At 42.8% G+C, this 26,172-nt stretch overlaps 1 protein-coding gene across 2 annotated transcripts in view; it reads left to right on the top strand.

Moving 5' to 3' along the window:
* Window positions 1–26,172, top strand: part of LOC133110188 (cadherin-22-like) — a 299,036-nt gene that overhangs the window by 261,641 nt on the left and 11,223 nt on the right. For both annotated transcript variants that reach the window (XM_061220105.1, XM_061220104.1), the window contains exon 12: window positions 12,422–12,673. In XM_061220105.1, coding sequence (XP_061076089.1) covers window positions 12,422–12,673 — 252 coding nt within the window. The remainder of the gene's footprint in view (window positions 1–12,421; window positions 12,674–26,172) is intronic.

The following is a 26,172-nucleotide window of genomic DNA, read 5'->3' as shown; positions in this document are numbered from 1 at the left end:
GGATTGGACCGGCAACCCTCCGACTGCCAGACGACTGCTCTTACCTCCTGAGCCGATTTATCATATATAAAAATATATATAGTGCATTACTGCAAATTCATTTCCTGTTAGGCTACTCTGTTCAGTTCATGTGCGTTTACACAACAAAGAAACTGCAATTAATGTTGAGTCGTACTTCACCTATAATTAAATCCATAGCCTACCTATTTTAACTGAAAGTGCATTACTGCAGGGAATACTGTTTATTCTGCAGTGTTGGCATTAGAGGCATGACATGTTAAAATGAATTTTCCTACAATTTACCATTCAAATATGACCACAACTAGCTATAAAGCATCACTGTAAAATGGCTCTCTAATGGATCCGATATGGCACTCTCCCTTTTTCCCTCCACTTTATAAAATGAGAGATAAATGCTCTCAAGCTCTTTGTCTTAATTATCCTTATCCATAATAATGTAAAAATGGCATGCGCAATAAAGATTTCTACCACATTGGAACATAATGGGGTGTTCAAATGCACCAATCCACTTACGTACATACACTGTGTCTGTCATATTCAGGATGTTTGCACAGATTGAAAAGTCCCAGTTATTCACCAGGAAGTGAATTTAAGTTGGATTTTCAATTATTCTGAAGCTTATAATTATTACTATCCTATATGGCTTCAAGTCTAGTCTTCTCAAAGGGATAAAGAATTGAGATATGACTGGATATAGTTAGATTATATGTATACATATTTCATGTACAGTATATTGGCTTCCTAACTAGTACTTCATAAACAACATTAGTCCATTTGTTACAGTGCGTAGTGAGCTTGTTAGCTGGCATCATTACTCTTATGCTGACAAGAAGCTATGCAACTTTTCCAGATATTTTTAGCTGTCTTGGAGATAGAATGTTTGTTTTATAGAACTTTGCCATGGGTTCGAAAGCTATTACACTGATTATTGTTTCATATCAGCTTGCTTATACACACAGTGGTTATTTTCAAACTTATTGGTTTTCTACTGTAGCCTGTCCACTTAGTGGTTTGACACGTTGTGTGTTCAAAGATGCTCTTCTGCATGCCACTGTAGTAATGTGTGGTTATTTGCGTTACTGTCACCTTCCTGTCAGCTTTTACCAGACTGGCCCTTCTCATCTGACCTCTCTTATTAACAACTCAACTCATGCCTGCAGAACTGTTTTTTTTGTTTTTCACACCATTCTCTGCAAACTCTAGACTGTTGTGCATGAAGATCAGTAGTTTCTCAAATAGTCAAACCACCTTGTCTGGCACCAAAATTCATACCACTGAGATCACATTTCTTGCCCATTCTGATGGTTGATGTGAATGTTAACTGAAGCTCCTGACCCGTATCTGCATGACTGTATGCATTGCACTGCTGCAATGCAACGATTGGCTGATTAGATAATTGCATGAATAAGTAGGTATACATGTAGGTATGCTCAGTGACTGTAGATTGCTGTCTGGCTACCAATTATAGCTATAGTTAGGAGATATTGGAGATTTTAAACAATGCATCAATGTTCATCGCAAGCTGTAGGTGACTCCTAGGGCAAAACAGTTGGGGAATTTTAGGACTGGAAGCATGTACCAAGTCTACATGGTCTTCATTGTTTAAAAATATAAGTATCAATTAACAAAATCTAATTTCAGTACGTGAAATACATTTACATCGTCATATGTACTTTGAACAATTTAGATAAATGAAAGGAGTAAACTTTACTAGCTAACTATTGTCTGATGGCTAACTGGAAAAGTACACCTCAGCCCTTAATTCAAATAAGGAACATTTTCATTTTCTAGATGCTGTGTATAAGCCTTTGTCGACAGACTTCCCTGCTGCTGCTGTGAATTCATGTTTTAATTTAGCCCTAATTGTGACCTGTCATTTGATCATTTTTCACATGACATTTTAGTAATAGGCCTAATAAAAACAAAAGCACGCTGTGCTATTTTGCGTTCCACTTTAGTGTCCCAGTTTTACAGGACATTTTAATGCCTTAACTTTTCATACAGAAAAGAAACTGACCTTTTGGAAAGTGCATGAATTGCCATCTTTCTAACTACTAAACCAAATAATTTACTGCGCAAAGTTACTGCAATCACTTTGATTCCCATTTGCTGTGAGGTGCTCATTCCTCCAGGGTTAACAGTAGGTAATTCAATCTCGTCTGAGTAATTGCAGACTGTATCAGTTAGTGCAGAAGAAAACGTATTTCTACTGTTGCTGTAGTTAAGTATTGTGGATATTGTTAAGTGCAGGTTAAGCAGTTTGTGTTCTGCAGAAAGCAGATTTTTTCCACCGAGACTGCATTCCTTGCATTGGAGTGTTTTTACCCGTGCTGAAATAAACCTAGGTAGCTAGGTTTTTAAAACAGCTGGTAGCTGGTTGACAAGTTCAGTCCAGTTATCAGCTCAACATGGTTTAGCTGGTGGTCCAATTCAGACCAGCTCCCAGCTTGACGTGGTTTAACCAGCTGAAGCTACAGTATATTTTGAAACAGTATGTTCAGTCCGGTTTGTGCGCTGCGGCAACCTGAGTTTGTGTACATCTTCACATATTAACTATCTGCATCTGCAAGGTGCAATACCCACGTACACCTTCGCCATTTTTGTTGTTGTGCAGGAACAGAAGTATAAACGTGTCGATGCATTCTGGCCTTGATATGCCCGATCTGTACACTCCAGTGGATCTAACCTTTAGGTCAGTCCAGTGCAGTCGGACTAAAAGTAAGGAGGCAAGTGTGTGAACAGTTTTTCTCAGGATGCAACCATATGTGTATACGTACAACCAAGTGCATTTACAGCTTAACCTGACAACACAACAGAGTTGGTCAAATTCGCAGTAGCCTCCATCACAGACTTTGAATTATCTGTCTCTGGATTTACTCCTGTGCCGCTGTCACTGTTTTCTAATGCAGCTAATGGACAACCGATAAATTGGTGAAGCAGCCACAGACTGTGCTTCTCTTGCACTGTCAAAATGGCCACTTGCCTTTCCCCACTTCCTTTGGGCTCTTCCTTGTTTACTGATGCCATTATGGTCGAGAGAAAGTGGTCGAAAAGAAGCCGCCAGCACAAGAGAAGAAAAACAAGAGAAGAGAGCCAAAATGGCCTCTTTCCTTCTTACATTTCCTCTGGGCTCTTCCTTGTTTACTGATGCCATTATTGTCGAGAGAAAGTGGTCGAAGAGAGGCCGCCAGCGCAAGAGAAGCAAAGCAAGAGAACCCAAATGGCCGCTTTCCTTCTCCCACTTCCTTTGGGCTCTTCCTTGTTTACTGATGTCATTATGGTCTAAAGAACTTTACAGCTATATCCAGAATTGATTCGATTGTGCCGGATCGCACAGACCCGCAAATTGGAAACAGAGTGCACAAGTTTTGACCCTCTGACATGAATTCATGCCTCAAGGACTGAAGCAGGTCTCACTTGGGGACCGTTTAATGAACTGTGTCACCTCTAACACAAAGCTCCATATGTCTGGTGTGGCCTCACAGGTTTTCCCTGCATCTTGCGAACATAAATCTAAAGCAGCCAAGAAATGCACAGGAAGGGCAGCCGGGGTGGTTTTGCAGCAACCGCTCATTGGTGCCCCGACATGTTTGCTGCCCTATCGTATGCCTGTCCTTGTATGAACCAAGAACATGTTTCAGCCGAGGGAAATATATTTGAGCACAGCGAAGATGATTGAGCCAGTGGGATACATTTTTACATGTCAGCCAATGTTGACATATGGAGTGACATTAGCTCAGGAGGTAAGAGCGGTTGTCTGGCAGTCGGAGGGTTGCCGGTTAAATCCCTGAGCAAGACATTTAACCCCCAATTTCTCCCCACAAACTGGTTAATCAGTCAGTTTTTTTAAGCCCAGCAAAATAAAGTCATAAGTTGCTCTTTGTTCAAAAAAATTCTGATTTCACTGACAGGAACCAAGTCTAACTCTTTAAAAGGTTTTCATGAAGGGATGGCAGCACTGTCTAAAATGGCTACTAAAAAACACACAGATGTGTTCGTTGGTTATGTCCTGAAGCATGTAATGACTCTCATTTAGCCAACAGCAAAGTCCTCAGTCCAAAGCTGCAGGAGATTAGAGAGATTGTCATTTTTGAATTTGTGACCCCCAATTGCAAGCTCCTGGCTCATCAGAGGTAATGGATAGTAATGTTAGCCATTTCATTAGCATTTCTGTGACACTCCTGGGTAGTTTTTAGTTATGTGTAGCTAAATTGCTGTGCTTGGTGTATGTCATAGAAATTGCAGAAACTTAGCCATGGCCTCCTGGTGGAAATTGATACTTCATATGTACTGAAAGAAACTTCATGCTTTTCTTAGATTGAAAAGCACGGGCTGCAAAAAAAAAAAAAAAAAATTGCATGAAAAGGCCATTAATTACACAAAAATTGACACTGAGAGCAGAAGAGTTTTGCCCATGTATCACGCATGTACATATCTTAACCCACAAAAGCCTTTAGACCAATGTGATTAAGTGCTGGTTGGGTCTGTTCCCGGTAGTGCAGCATGGTGGTCTGGTGTCTGCAGAAGCCGCTGGAACAATGGATGGTAGCAGTCGCAGACACCAGGGATTTCATGTCAGGGAAAGCCAAGGACATAGAGAAGTAGACTGGGCAGAGTCCCCACTCACCAAAGCCAGTTATCAGAATCCCCACACACCAAAGCCAGTTATCAGAGTCCCCACACACCAAAGCCAGTTATCAGAGTCCCCACACACCAAAAGCAGTTATCAGAGACCTCACACACCAAAGGCAGTTATCGGACCCCACTCAGCCCAAAGCCAGTTATCCGACCCCACTCACCAAAGCCAGTTATCTGACCCCACTTACCAAAGCCATTTATCAGACCCCACACACCAAAAGCAGTTATCAGAGACCTCACACACCAAAGGCAGTTATCAGACTCCACACACCAAAGCCAGTTATCAGACCCCACACACCAAAGCCAGTTATCAGACCCAACACAACAAAGCCATTTATCAGACCCCACACACCAAAGCCAGTTATCAGACCCAACACAACAAAGCCAGTTATGAGAGACCCCACACACCAGAGCAGTGTGGCACGCTCATGGAATTTTGTTAGCAATGGCAGGAGAGCGCTCAGGGGGGTTGAAGGCAGTCGGAGGTTGATGCAGCACACGGTGGCTTTTTTGTGACTGCTTTTGAAAACAGTTAGCCACCAATGCTATCTCTGGCAAACCCAGCTACGACACCACTGTAGTCGCCAATCCATACACATCTCTGCTTGTGCTCCGCCTTCTTCTACTGGACACATTCATCTAAGATACAGTTCACAAATAAATAAAAACGTAATGCCCAAAATGCCCATGCACAAATAATACTAATAATAATAATAATAATAATAATAATATTGGGAAGAAGTGAAGACAGGTTGCCTGTGCAGCAAAGTCATGATTAATCACGGTTTTATAATATTTTCAAGCAAAAAAACCTGCATCGTATGCGTTTAAGAGGATGAGCCACCGTTCAGGCCCACAGAAATTCCGTTTGAAGTAATCGCACAGAATGGAAATTCGGTATTGTTTTTTTTTATTGAACATTTTATTTCATCAGATAGCGGAATGAAAGGTTGAATCTTGAGCTGTGATGACGAACCTCTGAACGTCCTCCTCTTCACCTCATTAAGCCGGATCGGAAAACGAGCGTCCCGCGTAATAAAGACGGGGGTTCGCCTCGGCCCCTCAGGGCCCCCCGGGGAGGGGGGTTGGACCGCCCCGCAATCACAATTCATTAGGGAAAGAAGCGAAAATTGAATGCATCTGCAAATGTCAAGGGGGTGACATTTCGAAAAGGTTGTCCATTGTCACATACAGTACCGCCGTGTACTTTTAAAATAGAATAAAAAAGCATTAACGGTACAAAAAATAAATGAAAAAGGGACTCCCGGAAAGTGCAAAGTAATCAGCGTCTGAATTTCCCTCTCTGTCTAGGGCACTGAAGGAGCTCGCACCATCTGCAGCAGCTGAGCCAGTCCAAAGCTCATTCAGTCCAGTTATAAAGAGGCGCTGCAAAATCCACTACTTCCCAACCCCTGATACCTTTGGGACACCTCATTTGTCGATTTTCCCATTGAGTATTGTTTTATTTTTCTTATATGTACAGTATACACTCAGTGAGAAATGTATTAGGTAGAGCTGTACACCAGCTTGTTCATGCAAATATTTAATCAGCCGATCATGTGGCAGCAACTAAATGCATAAAAGCATGCAGATGGTTCAGCTTTTGTTCAGACCAAATTTCAGATTCGGGAAGAAATGTGATCTTGGTGACAGACTGTGGAATGATTGTTGGTGCCAGACGGCTGATCTCCTGTGATTTTCAAGCACAACAGTTTGTCGAGTTTGCAGAGAATAGTTGCGAAAAACGAAAAACATCTAGTGAGCAGCAGTTCTGCGAAAATGCATTGTTAATGAGAGGTCAGAGGTGAATGGCCAGACTGGTCGATGGTGACAGTAACACAAATGACCACAAATTACAACAGTGGTGTGCAGAAGTGCATCTCTGAACACCCAACACGTCAAACCTCTAAGTGGACAGGCTACAGCAGTAGAAGACCCATACGTCTAAAAAATAAGTCTAATAAATGCCTAATAAAGTGCTAACTGAGTGTATGATGCCAATATTACGAAAGGAAGTATTAATTTAAGAGATTGTTTTTAGGGATTACAATAGACAGAACTAGGCAAAGTTTCAGTGTTCTCTAGAAGGGAACACGCTTTGCCAAGAAACAAAATGGTGATTTTCACAATCTGTGTTTTACAATGTTAAATGTTTCATCAAGATAATGCAAGATGAAAGAAGCGGTTGAGACAAATTTACTGCGCTTAAAAATTAAAATAGATTTTAAAGTGCAGTCAGGTTAAACCGTAGCAAGGGTACGTGGGTTTGTTGTGTTTGTTGTGACCACTCTCATCGCTGCCCGCAGTTTTTTATTTCTTTCACTATCTTCTTTTTTTTCCTGGAAAAAATTGTCCCCGTCAAAGCCAAACCGCATTATTTCTTTGGCAATTCGCTCTTTAGAGATGTGTACATAACTGGATGTGACGTGTGGCTAAATCGAGATTGATCTGACGCAGTGAAAATGTCAGAATGTAGAGCCAAGGAAATGTCAGAGGAGTGAGTGGGGCCTCACATGTCTGCAGAGCTTTTCCGCACATGGAAGGGCATAAAACACACACACACACACACCTCACAGACACAAACACACACACACACACACGCACACACACACACACACGCGCACACACACACCCCACAGACATGCACACACACACAAAAAACACACAGGGACACACACACACACACACACAACACACAGACACAGAAACACACCCTCACACACGGACACAGAAATACACACACACAAAAACACACACACACGCACAGAAACACACCCACACACACAAACACACAGACACAAAAAAAAAACACACACACACACACACACACACACACCCTCACACGGACACAGAAACACACACACGCACACACACAGAAAGTATTCGATTATATACGCGCATAGAATTTCCCTCCCCTAGCCCCAATCAGTCCACCCAAAGTGCCCCCCGCTCCCCCCTCCCTTTCAAAACCACACACACACACACCCTCCCCAAATTTCATCTTTTTCTATTTTCTCTTTCACCTCTTTTTTCCTTTGCTGTATTTCATGGACACATTTGTCAACCTGTCAGCTCCGATCTGTCTCTTTGTTTTCTACCATCACGCTTCACATGGCATTCGGTCTTACTGGGGTTTGACACATGAGGACGAACCGCAACTTTTTTCTACTTTTTGTCTTGCCGGGAAAAGTTTTCCGCCAGTCCTGCCTTCTGAATTTTAACCCCTCTGTGGACTAGTGTGGCGGTAAACGGTTGAGACATGTACTCTTACGTCATCCCCTCGCCTCTTAAGACTAACATCTCTTACTCTCTTAAATAGCGTGCAGTCTTAATCCCGTGAGCTATGCAGATGACATAAGGGTATCCCAGTTTAAGGGGATTTTAAAGGAATGATTGACTGCAATTAGTTAAATCCGTGGCTTAGTGTGATAATCTTACCGAAATATAGCTTCATTCATTTTATTATGATATAAAATGTACATTTGAAATATTCTGTTACGCCATGAAAACTGCCAGTTTGGCATTGCAATACAGTTCCCATCAGGCATTTCAACAACACTTTATTTGCATGATGTAGATGATTTTGTAGTGGACTATAAGGGCTTGTGGAAAGGGAAACGTGGACATGGCTCACTTTCAAGGTATTTAAAGACTGTAATATCGTATTCATATGCCACTCTTCTTGATTGACAATTGATGTACCTGCACTGTTATTGACAATTGGCTTTGAAATCATAAAGGTAATGGCAAGTCTGCAAGAGCATGTTTATGTCGATGGCCATATTTACTTTTCATTTTAGATAAGTGGAGTATTTCCCAATTACATCACCACGAGTAATTTCTCTGACTTGTAGTCTGTAGAAAGTTGGGGCATTAAGCCCAGCGTTTCGTTCTTTATGGAACATAAAAAATCATATAGGTGTGATCATAGGTGTGAAGAACCCAGAAAAATAACCCTTGAACTAGATGGCATTTGGAACCATGTTTTTCTGAGAGTGTAGGTCTGGAATAAGTTGAGAGCTGTTTGGGAAAATCAACCCCATGGTGCTCTGGAACTCTCTTGTGACTCTGTACATCAAACAGCCGACTTGAGACAACACAAGATGGGAGAAAGCTCAGAACATCCAACATAAAATCTCAGAACGTCTGAGTAAATACTAGGCAGTCCACACCAAAGCGGCAAGTATACAAATAAACAAATGTCTCCATAACAACGAGGGTTCTTTCAAAATGGTTCCCTCTCTGGGAGCTTTGACTTCACTCCTATCTCCCACTTCCTCTCACCATAGCAACTGCTGTGGAGTCAGTTGGTTCCCTGTGTGTTTAATGGAGAACATCTCTCGTAGGTCAGCCAAAAACAACCCCGACCATATTGTAATCTGTTATGGAAATTAAGAATACATTTTGCACGGATAAACAGATTGCTTTTAAAGAGATTGCTTTATTTAATCTTAGGTATTTCAAGCTAGTATTTAACAGCTTACTGGACCGTTGTGAACTTCTACTTCCAAAACAGTGTTTATTTTCTTCACAAGCACAGTCTGGATTTGATTTAGCTGAACTTGCCATATTGTATTTGTAAAAAAAAACTTGTTTAATTGTATCAGAGTGCAGGACAAATGTTGGTTGAGTTCAGCCATACACCGGGGTCAAATGCCTACTTGTTTTGGTTTCAAATACTTTTCTACACATTACTGAGCTTGTCTGGTGTATTGGAACCTATGACATTCTCTCAAAAGATGCAAACCCCGCCTTCTGGTCCTTTTGGTTAGCTCGGTTGCACCAGGCATGATCAATCAAAAAACATATTATTCCACAACAACCGGCATTTGACCCAGGTCTGCGTGAATTGTTTCTTGGATATCGGTGTGAGCGAGTGGGGGTATTTTTAAGCATGCAGCTGTTTGTGTAAGCACAGTACATATCCTTCTGTTTAAATCTCAACTGCAAAGTTCCCCAGACTTGTAAATAGCTATTGTTAGTATTAGAAGTTGTAAAAAAAAATATATATGGGCATTCTGAGTGTGTGTGTATCAGATTCCCATAGAAGTATTTCATTATGTAAGATGTTGTTGTCTCTATTCAAGTTAATCCATATGTGCATTTCCCCCTGGGTAATGGCTGGTGAGCCTGGACAGTTTTTCTTTGTACCAAATCAGCATTTCCCAGGAGTCTGTGCTTCAGCTCGCTGTGCTCAATGGGGGCTATAAATACACCTGACCCGTGGGATGGTGAGACGGCACATCTTCTCCACACAGCATCTGCTGTAAAAACCAGCTCGCTTCTGAGCCCACCTGGGCACCATGTTGGCTCCTGAGAGCCCTGTTTTCCAATCACTTACATTGAAGGAGCTCTTTAGACTCGCCTAGAATTCACTCTCTTCGATCGCACGCCAAGAACCAGAAGACGAGTGCTACTAGAGAGGGCTTTCTTTTTTTGCCCTCCCTTTGTTACAGAACTGCTTTAGTTTTGGTTCTCATTGTTTATATTTTTTGGGGGTGGTTTTGTTTTAACGCCGGATCGATTCTCGGGTTTTAACTGAGCGGAGTAACTGCTTTGTTTTGGCTGGTTCAGGAGTGACTGGGCTGTAGTTGGGGATGAGGTTGAGTTTAGCCTGGATAAGGGACTAGGCTGTGAAAGTGGGGGGGGGGGGCTCTTTATTAAAGACTGCTTATTACACATATGCATACACCCGTGCACACACATATTTCCAAGTCTTTATTCTAGTTATGTATGAGCATGGTACTAATAGAAAATAATTGAGCGTAGTGTACAGGCCTAATTAAATGAATTAATCACTAATTAAGCCTAAGTATTGATTTGATCTGCATTTCCTGGAACTGTGTGCCCAATCATTCTTGGGTAAAAACAAGATTTGTCTATCATCGCATGACAAGCTCATACGATGTGTATTGAAATTTTAATTTTTTTTACCCAAATGTCTACCAGTCAGAAATCAGCAGTGTATGCGTGTGTGTGCATATGTGAGAGGGTGAATTCAAACCTCCTATATGAAGTAGCCACTGATGATTATACTTATCAATGTATTTATTTATTATGAGGTTTTGTTCAATAGTTCAAAAGTTATTTCAGTTTATTCATTTGGTAGGCTTTTGTGTGTATTCCTTGCATCGTAAACAGTTTATTGATCAAAGTTAAAAAGAAGGGAAGTTTTAATTGAATTCACACTTCTGAAAGACAAAGAGAAAATGCAGTTGAAGAAACTCCTTTTTATTCTTGTGAAAACATTTCTTTATCTTTTTCCCCTTTGTTGGTACTGTTGAAAAATATTGCAGATTGTGCGTGTGTGTGTGTGTTTGCACTTACGCAAGTGTGTGTGTTTGTGTGCTTATGTGTGTGCCTGTGCTCGTTACCAAATACGGTCGTTTTATCCCATTCGCACATAAATATGATAACTGCCTTTCATCGTTGTCAACAGTAAACTATTAACATTCCCTTTGAGTCTTCCATTTCAATATTGTTTTCACAGCTTGTTTATCTTAATTAATCTGCCCGTGTTTTCCAAATAGGGCACACATTCGCCGGAGGGAATACACATCCCAAAAAATGAAACAAAACAGCGATGAGCGCAATTTACACCACCATCGGCAATCGGGCAATTTTGGAAGGGCAGGGACTGGGTTTTATTTTATTTTTTTTAGTGGGGGTGGTTAAAAGCGAGGCAAACGTGAGGGGAGAGTTCTTAAAAGGAAGATAGCGAAAGGCAGGAAAAAAGAAAGAAAGATAAGGCGATAAGGTCTATGTTAAACAATGTTCTCTGACATAAACAGTGAGGGAAACGTGATGAATACATGCTTCCGAGATGTAGCTGCTCTGCTGACAGTGATATATTCCCCGGCTGATGGATTGCGGGGTCTCTAATATGAGATTCCATCAACTGTAACTACAATTTCCACTCTATTTGTCAACGTCTCCTCTGCACATTTTATGCATTTGTCTGCGTGAGTTCAAGTGGTCCTGTAGCCAGTTTTGGGTAAACAGAGAACAGCGCCAGCTTGCGATGGTAATTTGACGGTGTTTTCTTTCCATTTTCGTTGAGTAACTGCTTGCTGAAGTCAGATTTTCGGTGACCTGCTATGCAGGGATCGGGGGAGTAGAGAGTGTCTGTGAAACACTGCATCCATCAGCCTTCTCTTCCTGAGCTCTGCTTAGTCAGACGTCTAGTCGACATTTGTCATGGACAAAACACCAGACATGGCAGGGGGAACGGTTACACTGCATTACAGAAAATATCTGGCGGTAACATATATCTTGGATTGGGGCGTACAAGAGTAGTTTCACTAAGCATTTTCATGATGAAAGCTTTCAAAATGGTGAATAACCACAATCACAAAAAAACTATGTGTTGTAGCTGCATGTTGCCTCATGGTGTTTAGATACTGTCCTACACTCTCAGAAAAAAATGGTTCTTTGGTTTATCTCCATAGAGAAACCCTTTTTAGTTCTTTATGGAACCGTCTATCATAGGTGTGAAGTGTGAAAACTCCATAATAACCATTTTTCCTGACAAATTACCCTATGACTAGATACGGTTCTTCAATGGAATCACAGAGTTCTTGGCATTGAGCAGTCAGAAGCAGCAGGCAGTTCAATAGGGAAGTTCGGTATAACCCCTCCTTTTGTTTGTTATGCTTACAATCATCATGAAAGTTGGTTTTCCATTTCAGCATTTTCACTGTTATTTTCTATTGTATTCATTTCACCGGTTTCAAGCTGGGGCCCCTATTCTCTGTTTGCGCAGACAACACGGCGGGCATTCGGACCCAGCGGACGGGCTTCAACAGGCAGGAGCAGAACGTGTACCTGCTGCCCATCCTGGTGGTGGACAGCGGGCCCCCGGCCCTCAGCAGCACGGGCACCCTGACCATCCACGTGTGTGGCTGCGACACCGAGGGGGCCATCCAGTCCTGCAACGCCACGGCCTACGCCATCTCCGCCTCGCTCAGCCCCGGGGCCCTCATCGCACTGCTGGTGTGCATACTGATCCTCATCGGTGAGCCCAGCCGCCCAATCACACTCCTCCTGCTGGAGCTCTGCTGGCCACACGTGGCCTTCTCATAACTGTACCGGTCAAAGCTACTCTCCTCGTACTGTAGTTATGTTGGTCAAACTTGGCCTTCTCATAACTGCACTGGACAAACCTACTCTCCATATACTGTAGTTATGTTGGTCAAAATTGGCCTTCTTCTTATTTCTGTAGTTCTGCTGGTCAAACTTGGCCTTCTCATAACTGTACCAGTCAAAACTATTCTCCTGACACTGTACACTCTCAGAAAAAAATGGTTCTTTGGCTTGTCTCCAGGGCGGCACGGATGGTGCAGTGGGTAGCACTGCCGCCTCACAGCAAGGAGGTCCTGGGTATGAATCCCCGTCGGCCGGGACCTCTCTGTGTGGAGTTTGCATGTTCTCCCCGTGTCTGCGTGGGTTTCCTCCGGGTACTCCGGTTTCCTCCCACAGTCCAGGGTGTATTCCTGCCTTTCGCCCAATGTATGCTGGGATAGGCTCCAGCCCCCCTGCGACCCTGTTCAGGATAAGCGGGTTAAGATAATGGATGGATGGATGGGCTTGTCTCCAAAGGGGAACCCTTGTTACTGTAGTTCTTTATGGAAGCCCCTATCATATGAGTGAAGTGTGAAGATCGCACAGTGGGGGGGGGGGGGGGGGTTCGGGAACAACGCGGACGCGCTCGGCCGATCGGAATGCCGAGGGGAGGGGAGTGAAGCAGAGGGGGGAGAGAGCTGCCTCAGCACTTCTGTCCCGCTGGAGTGACACGCTTTAAACAGACGAGCCCGCCCTGAAATCCACAGAGCGGTGTTCACGCAGTCCCAGGGCTTATAACGTCGTCCGGAACAAAAGTTCTGACCACAAACCCACCCCTGTGGTGGTCCCCCTCTGCCTTTGTCAGGGAAACTGGGTCTGCACCCCATTTTTAATCCTAGTATGTATGCTCCGTGAGCACTTTATTAGGTATTTATTATGTATATGTATTTTTATTGATCTCCTTATTAATCACAATATTTCTAAAAACATTTTAATAACCATTTTTAACATACGATGGAGGTCCCCAGGATGCCTAGGCAGTGGGCCTGTAAAAAGAAGAGGATTTTGTTTTTTAGTATTAAGTCCCATAGAAGGCCATGGAAAGCCCACAGTGACACACTGGCACAGTCCGGGTTTTTACAAATGCTGCACCAAAGGAGTGTATTTCATACTGGCAGAGTGTAGGATACAGTGTTGGGACTTATATAAACAGCCAATATAAACACAAAATGGAGGGTTTTCACCGAGAGGACACTGGGTTCAGATCCAGCTGTGGAGTTCTCCCTGTGTTCGTGTGGGTTTACTCCGGTTTCCTCCCACACTGAAACAAGTGCATACTATGTGAAGGTGAGCTCCTGCCGTTGCCCTTGACCCAGGCAGAGGCCTCAGAACTGAGAGTTGGTCCCCAGGTGCCACACTGTGGCTGGCCACTGCTCCTAAGTAACTAGGATGGGTCAGATGCAGAGGACAAATGACCCTACGAGGGTTCAGTAAAGTACATCTTATCTTACAATATTCGGCTGACTACTGTATTGGTTTTCCCTATTAACAGTTTATGCACTGCTGTTAGTGTGATGTCCAGACATTATTGAAGCCGTAATTGGGCAACGATGACCTTTGAACTTTCCTGCTGTGGGAGAAGCCATCTCACGTTTTGAGTTTGGGCCATGTGTGTCATACACTCTTATGTTGCCTCATAACTTACTGTGTATCTAAGTGTATACACAAGCATGCTTGCTTTCGATGGCTGCATCTGATGGATTATTGTTAAATATTTTAAATGCTTGATCAATCTCCAAATCACCAATATCCTTCCTTGTTTTATATCTGACATGTTTTCTCTACTTGGCCTGAAGTAGCAATTTAAAAGCAAAATATCAAGCAACTATCTTTCATTGAGGGCTGCATGTCCTTTGACAGATGTACTGGAAATGTATTTCTTCTGTAGATATCAAAGTTTCAAATTAGTGCGCTCAAAAGTGGAAATCAAAGAGAAAAACATAATTCTGTGAATATAAGAAATGGTCGAAAAAAAACACAAGCTTAGATAATAGAGTGCTGTCATGTCTGATTGGCATAGATGGCATAGTTGGGCTTTGAATAATTATGAATATCCATATTCATGAGCCTGAAAGCACACACACAATTTATGAACATGTCTTTTTTCTTCCATATAACGCCATTGAAAGATCAAATGCACAGAGTAAAAGTAGTGGCAATGTATATTGTCTGTTTCTTCAATTGGATCAATTTTCAAGGTTATGAATTCACTTCGCTTGCCAATTATTTTGCTGTTTGGAGAGAACAAACTGCACAATGACATTACCCCCGGAATAAGGCTGTCTCCCTGGCAACTGGCTATGAATGCGTCCCTTTTAGAAAACGACACTATAGTTTAAAGGAGTCCCAGCTAAAGAAAAAGATACCTTTATTTTATATACTTTCATTTCTCACACTGAAGTTCGATTTTTTTCATTATTATTGATTCTTATCCCTTGATTTTTGAAGTTCTTACTTTTCAGATGACAGAAAAGAAGACATGAGAAGAAGTTTTTATTTTTTGAACCACAAACATTTTCCACTGCCACTTTGGAGGCCCGTGCCTCCTCAGTAAAGATGTTTGCCTGGAACAGGCTCAAACCTGGCCTGAATTCTGACTGGGCTGTGCCGTATTCCGACTGGGCTGTGCCGTATTCTGACTGGGCTGTGCCGTATTCCGACTGGGCTGTGCCGTATTCTGACTGGGCTGTGGCGTATTTCGACTGGGCTGTGCCATATTCTGACTGGGCTGTGCTGTATTCTAACTGGGCTGTGCCGTATTCTAACTGGGCTGTGCCGTATTCTAACTGGGCTGTGGCATATTTCGACTGGGCTGTGCCATATTCTGACTGGGCTGTGCCGTATTCTGACTGGGCTGTGTCATATTCTAACTGGGTTGTGCCATATTCTAACTGGTCTGTGCCGTATTCTGACTGGGCTGTGCTGTATTCTGACTGGGCTGTGCCGTATTCTGACTGGGTTGTGCCGTATTCTGACTGGGCTGTGCCGTATTCTGACTGGGCTGTGCTGTATTCTGACTGGGCTGTGCTGTATTCTGACTGGGCTGTGCTGTATTCTGACTGGGCTGTGCCGTATTCTGACTGGGCTGTGTCATATTCTAACTGGGCTGTGCCGTATTCTGACTGGGCTGTGCCGTATTCTGACTGGGTTGTGCCGTATTCTGACTGGGCTGTGCCGTATTTCAACTGGGCTGTGCCGTATTCTAACTGGGCTGTGCCGTATTTCAACTGGGTTGTGCCGTATTCTAACTGGGCTGTGGTGTATTTCGACTGGGCTATGCCATATTCTAACTGGGCTGTGCCGTATTCTGACTGGGCTGTGCTGTATTCTGACCGGGCTGTGCTGTATTCTGACTGGGCTGTGCCGTATTCAGACTGGGCTGTGCTGTATTCTGACTGGGCTGTGCTGTATTCTGACTGGGCTGTGTCGTATTCTGACTGGGCTGTGCTGTATTCTGACTGGGCTGTGCCTCCTGAGGCCCATGAGGCTGTTCAGAATTTGCTTTGGCTCAGGAGTAGGGGTAGGAGAGAGGGGTGAAATGAAAGGTTTCATATTGTGGAAAATTACATTTTCATGTTATGTGGATTATTTGAAGGTGCTATAAAAACTGTGAAAGTATCAAAATCAAATACTCATAATCCGTATGAAGACACTGGACTTTGTTACCATCTTTTGCCTACATCCGCAGGCTGCACGATATTGCAGTCTTCCAGCCAGGGCCGTCACCAGTGGGGTGAAAGGTCATGATGATTTTAAGGGGGTCCCGTAGCTGGAAAGGACCTACACAAATTCCAGCAGGAATTCTAGGCTCTGAGCAATATTAATTTTGGGTTCCCAGAATTCCTAGATATGCCCTTGCCTGCAGTTCTCCCATGAGATTATGCTTCATATGAAAAGCTTCAATTTTCCAGTTTATGAATGTGGAAAAATTGAGCATATGTTTGTATACTGGAATGCAAGAATGAAAGAAGAATATGTGATTGCATGGGGTCTTCTGTCTTTTAAACTTATGACCATAAACTTTCCTTTCCAAGACTATTTTTAACACTTGCAATATCTCCAAGTCAATCTCACACCGTCTGTACACCCAAAACATGCATGCACACACAAGAGCACATGCACATGCACACACAGACAAGCAAGCACACATGCTAGCCCTTAAACGCACAAACACACACACACACACACACACACACACACACATATATGCTCACACAAGGCAAGCAAGCAAACACATAAGCCCACACACACACACACGCATGCATGCATGCACACACACACACACACATATATATACACATGCTCATATACATGCGCACATGCACACATACACACACATGCTGTACATATGCGCACACATGCACGTACGCACACACACACACACATACACACACAGTTGTAGCAGAGACTAGCATTAGACCATTACTGGAGTGAGGCAGCGTGGCTGTTCACTGCACATCTGAGTGCCCCTTGAAATAAATCCATTCAATTGCCACTCTGTGTTGTTTACGAGACATTTGCAGTGATTGGTTGCTGCAGTTGACCTTAACAAGGTGGCAATATATCTCAGCACTGGGTTTCATCCACACACCATGGTACTTCAGCTGAGTTTGGACAGAATTAAATATGAATCTATATTCAGTTCCTTCCTTGGGTCCCATTTTACTTATACATTTTAGAATCAATGCAAGCACTGTCTGTTTCCTGCTTCCTCAACTTTTTTAGGCATAACAGTGATCGCAACAATGATCACAGAGAAAATGCTAATAATTACTTTCGTATCAGTAAAAGACAAAGAAACTCTGAGGTCTGGAACTCTATTCTCCTATTACACACATTAAATTGGTAATGCGAAAGATGAAATTACATTTTTACACTCGAGCCTAGTGCAAATTAGCTGAAATATTAAATATTTTTTGTTCGACTCAGTCGATGAAGAGAATTATTTATGCACCCTTCCTCCGCTTCATGTTGAAGATGAAAAAAGAAATTCTTCAGCAAATTCAGCCTTGAGCTTTCCAAACCTCCTGAGACCCTGGATAAGAAAAGTTCAGTATTTTCTTTTTTTGACATAACACAAGTGTCTTGGGTGACAAAACTATGTTGCGGTGAAAATATTTTCAAAAATATTTTTCCTTTTATTTTGATAGAATGTCCTTGGTAGTGTAGGCTTTAGCATATAAGATTATGGTTCTTGAGATTAAGACAAGAAAAATAATTGCTCAGTTACAGAAGGATATATGATCATTGACTGGATTTAATCAAGATTCTGTTCTTCAGTTTACCCCGCATTTAAGCAACATTTGTCATTAACTTTCACTCACAATTGTACGTAGTGCTAGTTTGTTTTTGTTTTTTTCTTACTTCACAGAGATAATTTGGTGTGCTCATTTTGGTGATTGCTGAACTCGCAAATATAAAGTATAAAAGTAACCCTTGCATTTATTTGTTCAGTTCAGGTCAAACGTTGATTGAATCGAGTCCTGCATTTGTACTACTGGGAGCTTTCTCTCCCTTGGTAGTCCCCTATAAGTGCCTTGGTTCCTTGTACTGATTGGATCCTTCTCCAACAAGGAGAGTTTGACCTTTCCTATTTCCTGTGTTTTCCTCCGTGGGTAATGTCACTGTTCTAGCAACTGCAGCTTGCTTTGTTTGGAACTTCTACCCTTGTGTTGTTTTCCCAGTCGAATTAGTCAAAGTAGTGGACAGCATATGCCATTATTCTCTTAACATGCAGACAGAAGGCATTAAATGATCTCCTTCATTTTGCAATGAAGCATGGATTGTCCGCTTTAAGGAATACTACAGTTGGCTTCATGCTCTATTCATCTTACACTAGTGAATATGCTAAGGCATTTATACTGTTTATACTTCTGTCAATAACAAGGCTGGATAATGGGTCATTATGCTATTTATTGAGTATTTATGTATATATGTATTAATAATATTTATGTTGTTTTCCCCTCTCCAACATGACTGATTAGGACCAGCGAGCTCTAATGAAGAGAGTTTTTGTATACATGCCAGGCAGACTAGTCCTGTTCTTTATCTATACATTTTATTTGTTTATATAAATGAACGGTTTTTTTTTTCAAACATTGTGGAAAAACAATGTATGGTTTGGATTTTATTCGTTCAAAATATCACCTTTAGTTTGGTTGACAGGAAATGCAAAAATTACATTTTCTTCACAGAAGTACAGCTTGGCAAGTTTTATGGTCGCTGTACTCACCGAACTGTGCTTGTGAAAATGACTTTACTTTTGTAAGAACACTGACACGTCTGTGTTATTTTATCCAACATTCTGTGAAAGGAAAAAGCGATAATCCCTCCGCCCACCCACCAAAGGGTGCTGTATTTAAAGCTTTTACAAAACAATGTGAAGCTGAACATATGCTCTGACTGCTGTTGGTAGAGTTTGCGTTCTGTTTGTAAGTAGTTCTGTGGCTTGAGGTAGATTAGGGCTTTTACATTTCGGGAATTAAATCCATCTCAGGATAATAGCAAGGCAGATTCTTAACGGCATCGCATGCAATGCAGAGTTCAAATATGACGCCAAACCCTGAAAACCCTAAAACTATTACTCCGATGTTTTGTACCGTATTGCTCATAAGAGAGACGCTTCTTTAATGTTTTCATCAAGTAAAATATGTACTGACTATCGCAAAGTAAATGCCGAAATGCATTTGTAATGATAGCAATCAACGCAGGATGCTAGCATCCGCCCCAGATCCCAGTGACATTAATTAGTCATTATTATGTAATTGAACATGACAAAAGCTGATTTATGCTGAGCTTTGTAGTGGATAATGGCTGCCTTGGCATCACCAAGCTGGCTGCTAAACATTGGTTGTGTTGACCCCTTTCTCTGTAAAGCAGTTTGAGATCTTGAGACAGAAGTGCCGTCTAAATGCAAGCCATTATTATTCGGGCTCCAAGCAGTGAAGCGGCAACAACCCTATTATTTTTGTTTTGTTTATTTATTTATTTATTTATTTGTCATTTTTCTTCCGTTTAATGCAACGGGTTAGTAAAAAAATGTAAATCATGGAGCAGGTCTATGTCGATGCCCACCCTGCTCTGGTCATCGCAATGTTGCCTAGTGGCCAGATGGTGGCGCTGTTCCATGTTTTGGCCCATAACTCCTGAAAAGTGTGGTCTAGAATCAAATTCCCCCCCCCCCGATTTCCAATTGAATATGTGCCTGCCGTAATTGTAAACCGAAATAAATGTCAAAGCAAATGTTTATTTATTTTTCTCTTGAATTTTAATTACCAGTTGTGGTTACATTTAGATGTATTGTTGGTAGTGGTGGTAGCTGTAGTAGAGCAGTAGTAGTGGTCATAATTGTTACAGTAGTAGGAGCAGCAGTGGTAGCAGTAGTAGCAGCAGCAGTAGTAGTAGTAACAGTAGTATTAGAAGCAGCTGTAGTAGTTGTAGTAGTGGTCAAAATTGTAACAGTAACAGTAGCAGTAGTAGTAGTAGCAGCAGCAGTAGCAGTAGTAGCAGCAGCAGTAGGAGCAGTAGGAGTACTAGTAGCATGACGATAACAGAAGGTTAGTAGTAGCTCCATTTCCGCAGCACGCTGCTGCTGCATGCGTAATGTAGGTGTCTGAGATGATTAAACGGCGGCACATGTAGGAATACGGTGCCGGTCAGAGGCTTCATTTCCCAGGGATCCCAGACGTGTGCGGGTCTGGTCGCGCGGGGGGTAACTCCGCTTGCCGAGGCCCCCTCGCCGCGTGATTAGATCAATCGCGGCGTGATGAAGCAAATGAAAACAAATTTCTGCCTAATTACCTCCAAACAAACAATCCCTCCATCAGCTAATTTAGGGCCGACGTGCCGGATCCATCTCGGCCCGGGGAAAGGCATCTGCGCGCATCCTTTCCAATTAGACCCCATCTGCCGCCGCGCGGGTCCCGGCTCCGGCAGCGCCGCTAGCCCAAGGGTAAATTAGCCGTCCTGTCAGGAGCGTTTACCGCAACATCTGTACGCCGCATGTTCGCCGGGGCGGGTACACGCCGGGCCACCCCCCCTCCCGGCAACGCCGCGGCCGCTAACCCGATAACTGACGAGGATCCGTACGCCCCACCCGGACTCCTCGACGCGCCCGTGTTTCACTTCGAGGCGTGGGGGAGAACGGTAGAGGTTCCTGGAAGTGCTGTTCTGTGAAAGGCCCTCATAGACGCTCTGTTTTCGGGTTTTGTGTTAAATGCTTGCACGGGCTTCTTTAGCAAACTGTTCAAAGGCAGTCTTTTCAGGTTTTGTGTTAAATGCTTGCATGGGCTTCTTTAGCAAACTGTTGAGAGGAGGCTCTGCCCCCTTAGTGTTGTAATATTTTGGTTACATTTTTGTGAAATCATTCCCCAGAATTAGAATTGACTTTGCTATCACGCCTTCTTCTTCTTCTTCTTCTTCTCCTTGGGCTCATTCCAATCCATTATTTTTCTCCTGTTTTCCTTTTCTTTTCTCCCTTTCTTTCCCCTTGCTCCCCCCATCAGGAGAGGCTAGGAAAAGATTAAAGAAAAATAAGTAAAGGGAAATCTATAAAATGTGAATTTGGCAAATGGAATGTTCTTGCACCTTAGGACGTCATTTCGAAGCCACGACAGGTCGCTCATTTATACGCTGCACTTTCAAAAAAAATGTGGAAAAAAATGTGCCAAGATGCACACATGGTTCCTCACAAGAAAGTTTGAGAGTTCTACTTCTAGCTCTGAGAAGGAACATTTAACAGGTCAGAATGTCCTTAAAGATGGCGGACCTCAATCGATTACCAGGTCAGGAGCACAAAAAATAAGTGATTGGAATGAGACCCTTCTCCTTCCTCACCTTTGCACTGAAATTCAGCACGTGGACAACTGATAAAATATGTATTTACTTGCTGGTACATGTTAGCCTAAACCTCTGCCAATGCTGAAATATTTGACAGTGTTAATGCGTGAAGCAAGCATGCGTTCCCTTCCGTTATTTGACTTCGCTGCTCAATGCGATTCTTCGTCTTTTCTTTTGCGCTTCTGAAGGCTCCTGCTGTGTGTGCCAAAATCAATACGCAATTAGCGAACAGCACGAACAGCAGCATGCCTTTGTACACTGCTGAGGGCTGTTGTATGGCACGCACCGTTCCTCCCACAAGCTGTCTTTATGACCCGAGTCTGAATGCAGATTCCTCCAGTGATTAAGGGGGTCCGGTTAATGAGGAACAATATACACAATGGACCCCCCTCCCTTCTCACCCTCCGAAAACAAACAGCACGGAGACAGGTTAGGTCATCTGTCCTGCCATTGGCTGGGGACCCACAGCATTCACGTCTGTTCCCAAACCAGGAAACGCATCAGCACATAAAGCCTGTCTTTTTTCTTATAAATAAATAATTACCAGTGTTATTTTTCAAGTTATTTACAACAAATAAACCAATTAGAAAATCCCATACAACCCATTTATACACATTAATACACCTGTCGCCAATTTGTTTCTCTCTCTTTTTTCGGGCTTTTCTTTTTTAGCCAGTTTTGCAGAAACACAGAGTAACTTTATTTGTTTTTTAGTTTTGCAGAGTTTTTTAGTCGTTAAAGAAGGGACAGAGGACAGCACCACAGCGACTCGGCCCCTCTTCGATGTGTAAAAGCGGAGCTTACCCACGATGCACTGCATCTTTACAGCCCTGCACAGTGACACTTATCCCCTTTAAACAAAAAAAAAAAACAGAAAACAAACAGAAATCCGGAGCATAATTTTCCAATGTGACTGGGTCATCCATAACTTTGCTTCCCGCAGAAGATATGAAAAGCCACCAATCTCTCAGCCGTGTTTTTGTCGAGTGCCGGGTTCCGGAAAGCACGACACGGTGTCACAGATTGTTATTTATTGCTTCCCAACTGTTTTATGTTGGTATGGTAACTGATGCTCGCCCCCCAGGCAACGTACGTACGTGTAATGTGTGATGTATGAAGTCCACTGTTTAATGATATATATAAAGGTCCTTGGGCTAGTGGCTGTGAAATATAAGACATTTTCTTTTCCCGGCATCGTGGGAGACAGTAGGGCCCCTTAACTTAATTAGCATATGCGATGTTGTCTGTCAGGTGCTGTTCCATATCTCTCTATTATCATGTTTACATTTCTTTTTTTTCCCAGAAGCATTAAGCATTTTCCAGTATTGGAGTGGGCGGTTTAAGATTTAAATTAAATTAAACGAGGAAAAAAAACGGAAATGTTACCGAGATAAGGAATGAATGCAATCAGAAGCCAACGAGGGGGTCATCAGACTGACATCGTCCCTCGCCGACGACGGGTCTGCTGACATCGTGTTGCGCGTCGGCGCTGAAATCCCCGACGACCTTCCCCTGGCAAGCGCCGGCGAGTTTAGCGGGGAAGGCCTCGGTTTAGCGGGAGGAGCGGAGCCGTGCGCCGAGTGGAGGCTGCTGGGAAGGCGAGGTGGAGCGGGTGGGAGTGGGTATAACCGTGTCCTGAGGCGCTGTTTTCCGGAAGGTTCCGGAGGAGATTATGCGGTTAGCGTGTCGGACGCGCAGGGGGCGCGGGAGAAGCGGGGCGGTGGTGACCTTGCAGAGCCTCGGCTGGCCCCCCGGGCGCCTCGGAATTAGCGCCCTACCGCCAGAGCGTCTCGCTGGGAGTAGGAGGGGTCACACCCTCGCGGAGGTGCCAGAAGAACAACCGCTGTAGAAACGGTGCTTCTGTATCGCAGGCGTTTCACATTAGCATACGCTGATAGCGTTGGCTGTACTGCCTTTGAAATAAGGCAAACAATACAAATCTACAAATCTCCACAGTCTACATATCTACATATTCTGCATTTATACACTCGGTGAACACTTTATTTAGGTATTTAATGGACATATTTATTTTGACTTATTGGTCCTCTGCTGCTGTAGTCTATCCACTTAGAGGTTTGATGCATTGTGTGTTTAGAGATGCTCTTCGGCATACCGCTGTTGTAACACAGGGTAATTTGAGTCACTGTCACCTTCCTGTCAGCTTTGACCTGTCTGTTCCTTCTCCGCTGACATTCTCTCATTAAAAAGGCGTTTTCACCCACAGAACTGTTGCTCACTGGATGTTGTTTTTCGCTTTTTTCTGTAAACTGTAGAGATTGTTGTGTGGGAAAATCCTAGGAGATCAGCAGTTTCCCCGTCTTAAAAATAGAAATCACCAGTTCATGGCGCATATAACATATAAAATATAATGCGTAAGAAATATTCTATAATAATATATAGTACGCCCCCTTCCTGATTTCCTCTATTATTGCTTGTTATTTATCAAACTGGTTTCAGATCTTGTGAGTAACTGCGGTCATATCTGCCTAACCAAAACTAAGTGAACCTGGCTGGTCCTCGAAGGTTTACTGGGCACGAGGTGGCTTTGAGTGAGACTCCATAACTCTGCAGGCTGTGGTCAAGTCTGAAAAGTGTAGCCTGCCCCCAACAGAGAGAGTAGATCTCTACCCAGAATTGCCTTCAAGAATAATAAAGGAAAAATAACAAAATGAAATAATAAATAGTGTCCCGATGGAAGGACGTGTAATCCAGCTGGTCACTGTACGGCGAGCAGAGGGGCAACACAAGAGTCGAGGTCCGGGTGGGCTAACGGGGTCGAGCACGAGAAACACGCGCGGGTAAACAAACCAAAGGCTAAGAATCAGAGTCGAGTAGGACAACGCAGTGGTCGTGCACAAAATCCAATCTGCAAACAAATCAAAAGGGGCTAGGCGAGAGTCGAAAGTCAAACAAAATACAGTCATACACAAAGTCAAAGAAGTAATCAAAAATCCACACACGCAAAGGTTCAAATATCTTCTCTCCCCTGGTGAATGCAAATGGTGCCTTTTTCAAACAGTCGAACCGGAAACAGAAAGGGCCAATCTGGAGGCAAACCAGTGGTGAAGAGAAAAGACAATCAAAAAGTCATGCATTCAGCAAAGATACACAAATATATACACAAAAGCTTACGACAAAGGTCGCAACAGGGCTAGCCCAGTTGGCTAGTACCAAAAATTCCTTCAGTTTTACCCCTGTATATTAGACATTATATTATATAATGTCTATTTACAGTATTTCACACGACATATTATGATCGAACGGCCCTCTGATGATGATGTGTTTGACAGACTTTGGAACAGAATAGTTCCAAGTGCTCAAAGTCACAAGATGGTGGAGTGGAGTGCCAAACAAACACAGATAATTAGAAAACTGTTCCTCAGCGCCATGTGTGAAAAAGCAAAGAAGAAGAAAAAAAAAAAATCCCGCAAGGGTGTTGGTGACATCTGCCCTCTGCTGTTAATGATTTTTTAATTTGTTCAATGTATTAGTAAACATGGCCCTCGCTGTTCCCTCATGATGCCTTTACTTAGACCGCTGTTTACCATGCAAATTGAGGTTGGGTAGATATGATCTGTGCGGTGTTTGCTCGAGTCATGCCTCAGAGTGTTCCTCTCCTGATGTGAGCCACATATGGGGATTGGAAGGGGGGAAAAAAGCAAACCTTACGACAGCGTTTTGAAAGTCGAGAGCTTCCTGCTGACATTGTACTTCAGCTTTGCTTTTAACTTCTTAAATGCTTGCCTGGAAAGATGAACTCACGGGACATGGGTCTTGTGTTCTGTCGCTTCCGTAGTGCAGGTATAAGAGAGCTTTCAGTGTCTTGTTCTGATTCTAGGCTTTTGACTGCCTTGGTTTTTAACATTTTTCAACCTGAGGACCGGAGCTGTATCAATGAAAGTCCAGGAAGCCATGATGAGGCTGAGTAATAAAATAAAATAAAAAGAGTCAGAGAATTAGCCCAAACCTGGCTTACCAAAATAAAAGGTTTGGAATCATGCTGTAAGATACTGCTTTTCTAAAAAATATTTTGGAACTGTGTTTTGTAATCCAACATCATATATGCACGATCTATGCGTATTTGCTGTAAAATAATTGATTAATATTGTATTATGGGCGCAGCAGTTAAGATACATGTCTGGGCCTTGCAAGATTGGTAGTTGTCCAGTGTTGTCCAGGTTGTCTCCTGCTTTGTCTAACCAACTGTAAGTCGCTTTGGATAAAAGTGTCAGCTAAATGTAATGTGATGTAATGATAGGTCTGGAAAAAATGTTGGCCTGAGTGGCATATCTGGCCAATTGGTGACATTAATCCATTAATCCATTAATCCCTTCATGAACTCTTCAGTAGAAAATACAGCAAAGTCAGCTGAAGATTTGAGCAAATAGGCTGTAAAATTAACTGTAATAGCTAAATTAGCGTATAATGAAAGACTGCAATACCTTAAGTTTAACTTTATTTTACTTTGTCTTGCATTATTTACTTTTTACAGGATATAAGCTTGAAGAGAAAGCAGTGGAACAAGTAGAATTGATGAATGGGACGAGAGCTAAA

This window comes from Conger conger, chromosome 14, assembly GCF_963514075.1.
Source record: "Conger conger chromosome 14, fConCon1.1, whole genome shotgun sequence".
Lineage (NCBI taxonomy): Eukaryota > Metazoa > Chordata > Actinopteri > Anguilliformes > Congridae > Conger > Conger conger.
Note: the sequence above shows the minus strand (reverse complement) of the source record. Positions and strands in the feature narration are given on the sequence as shown.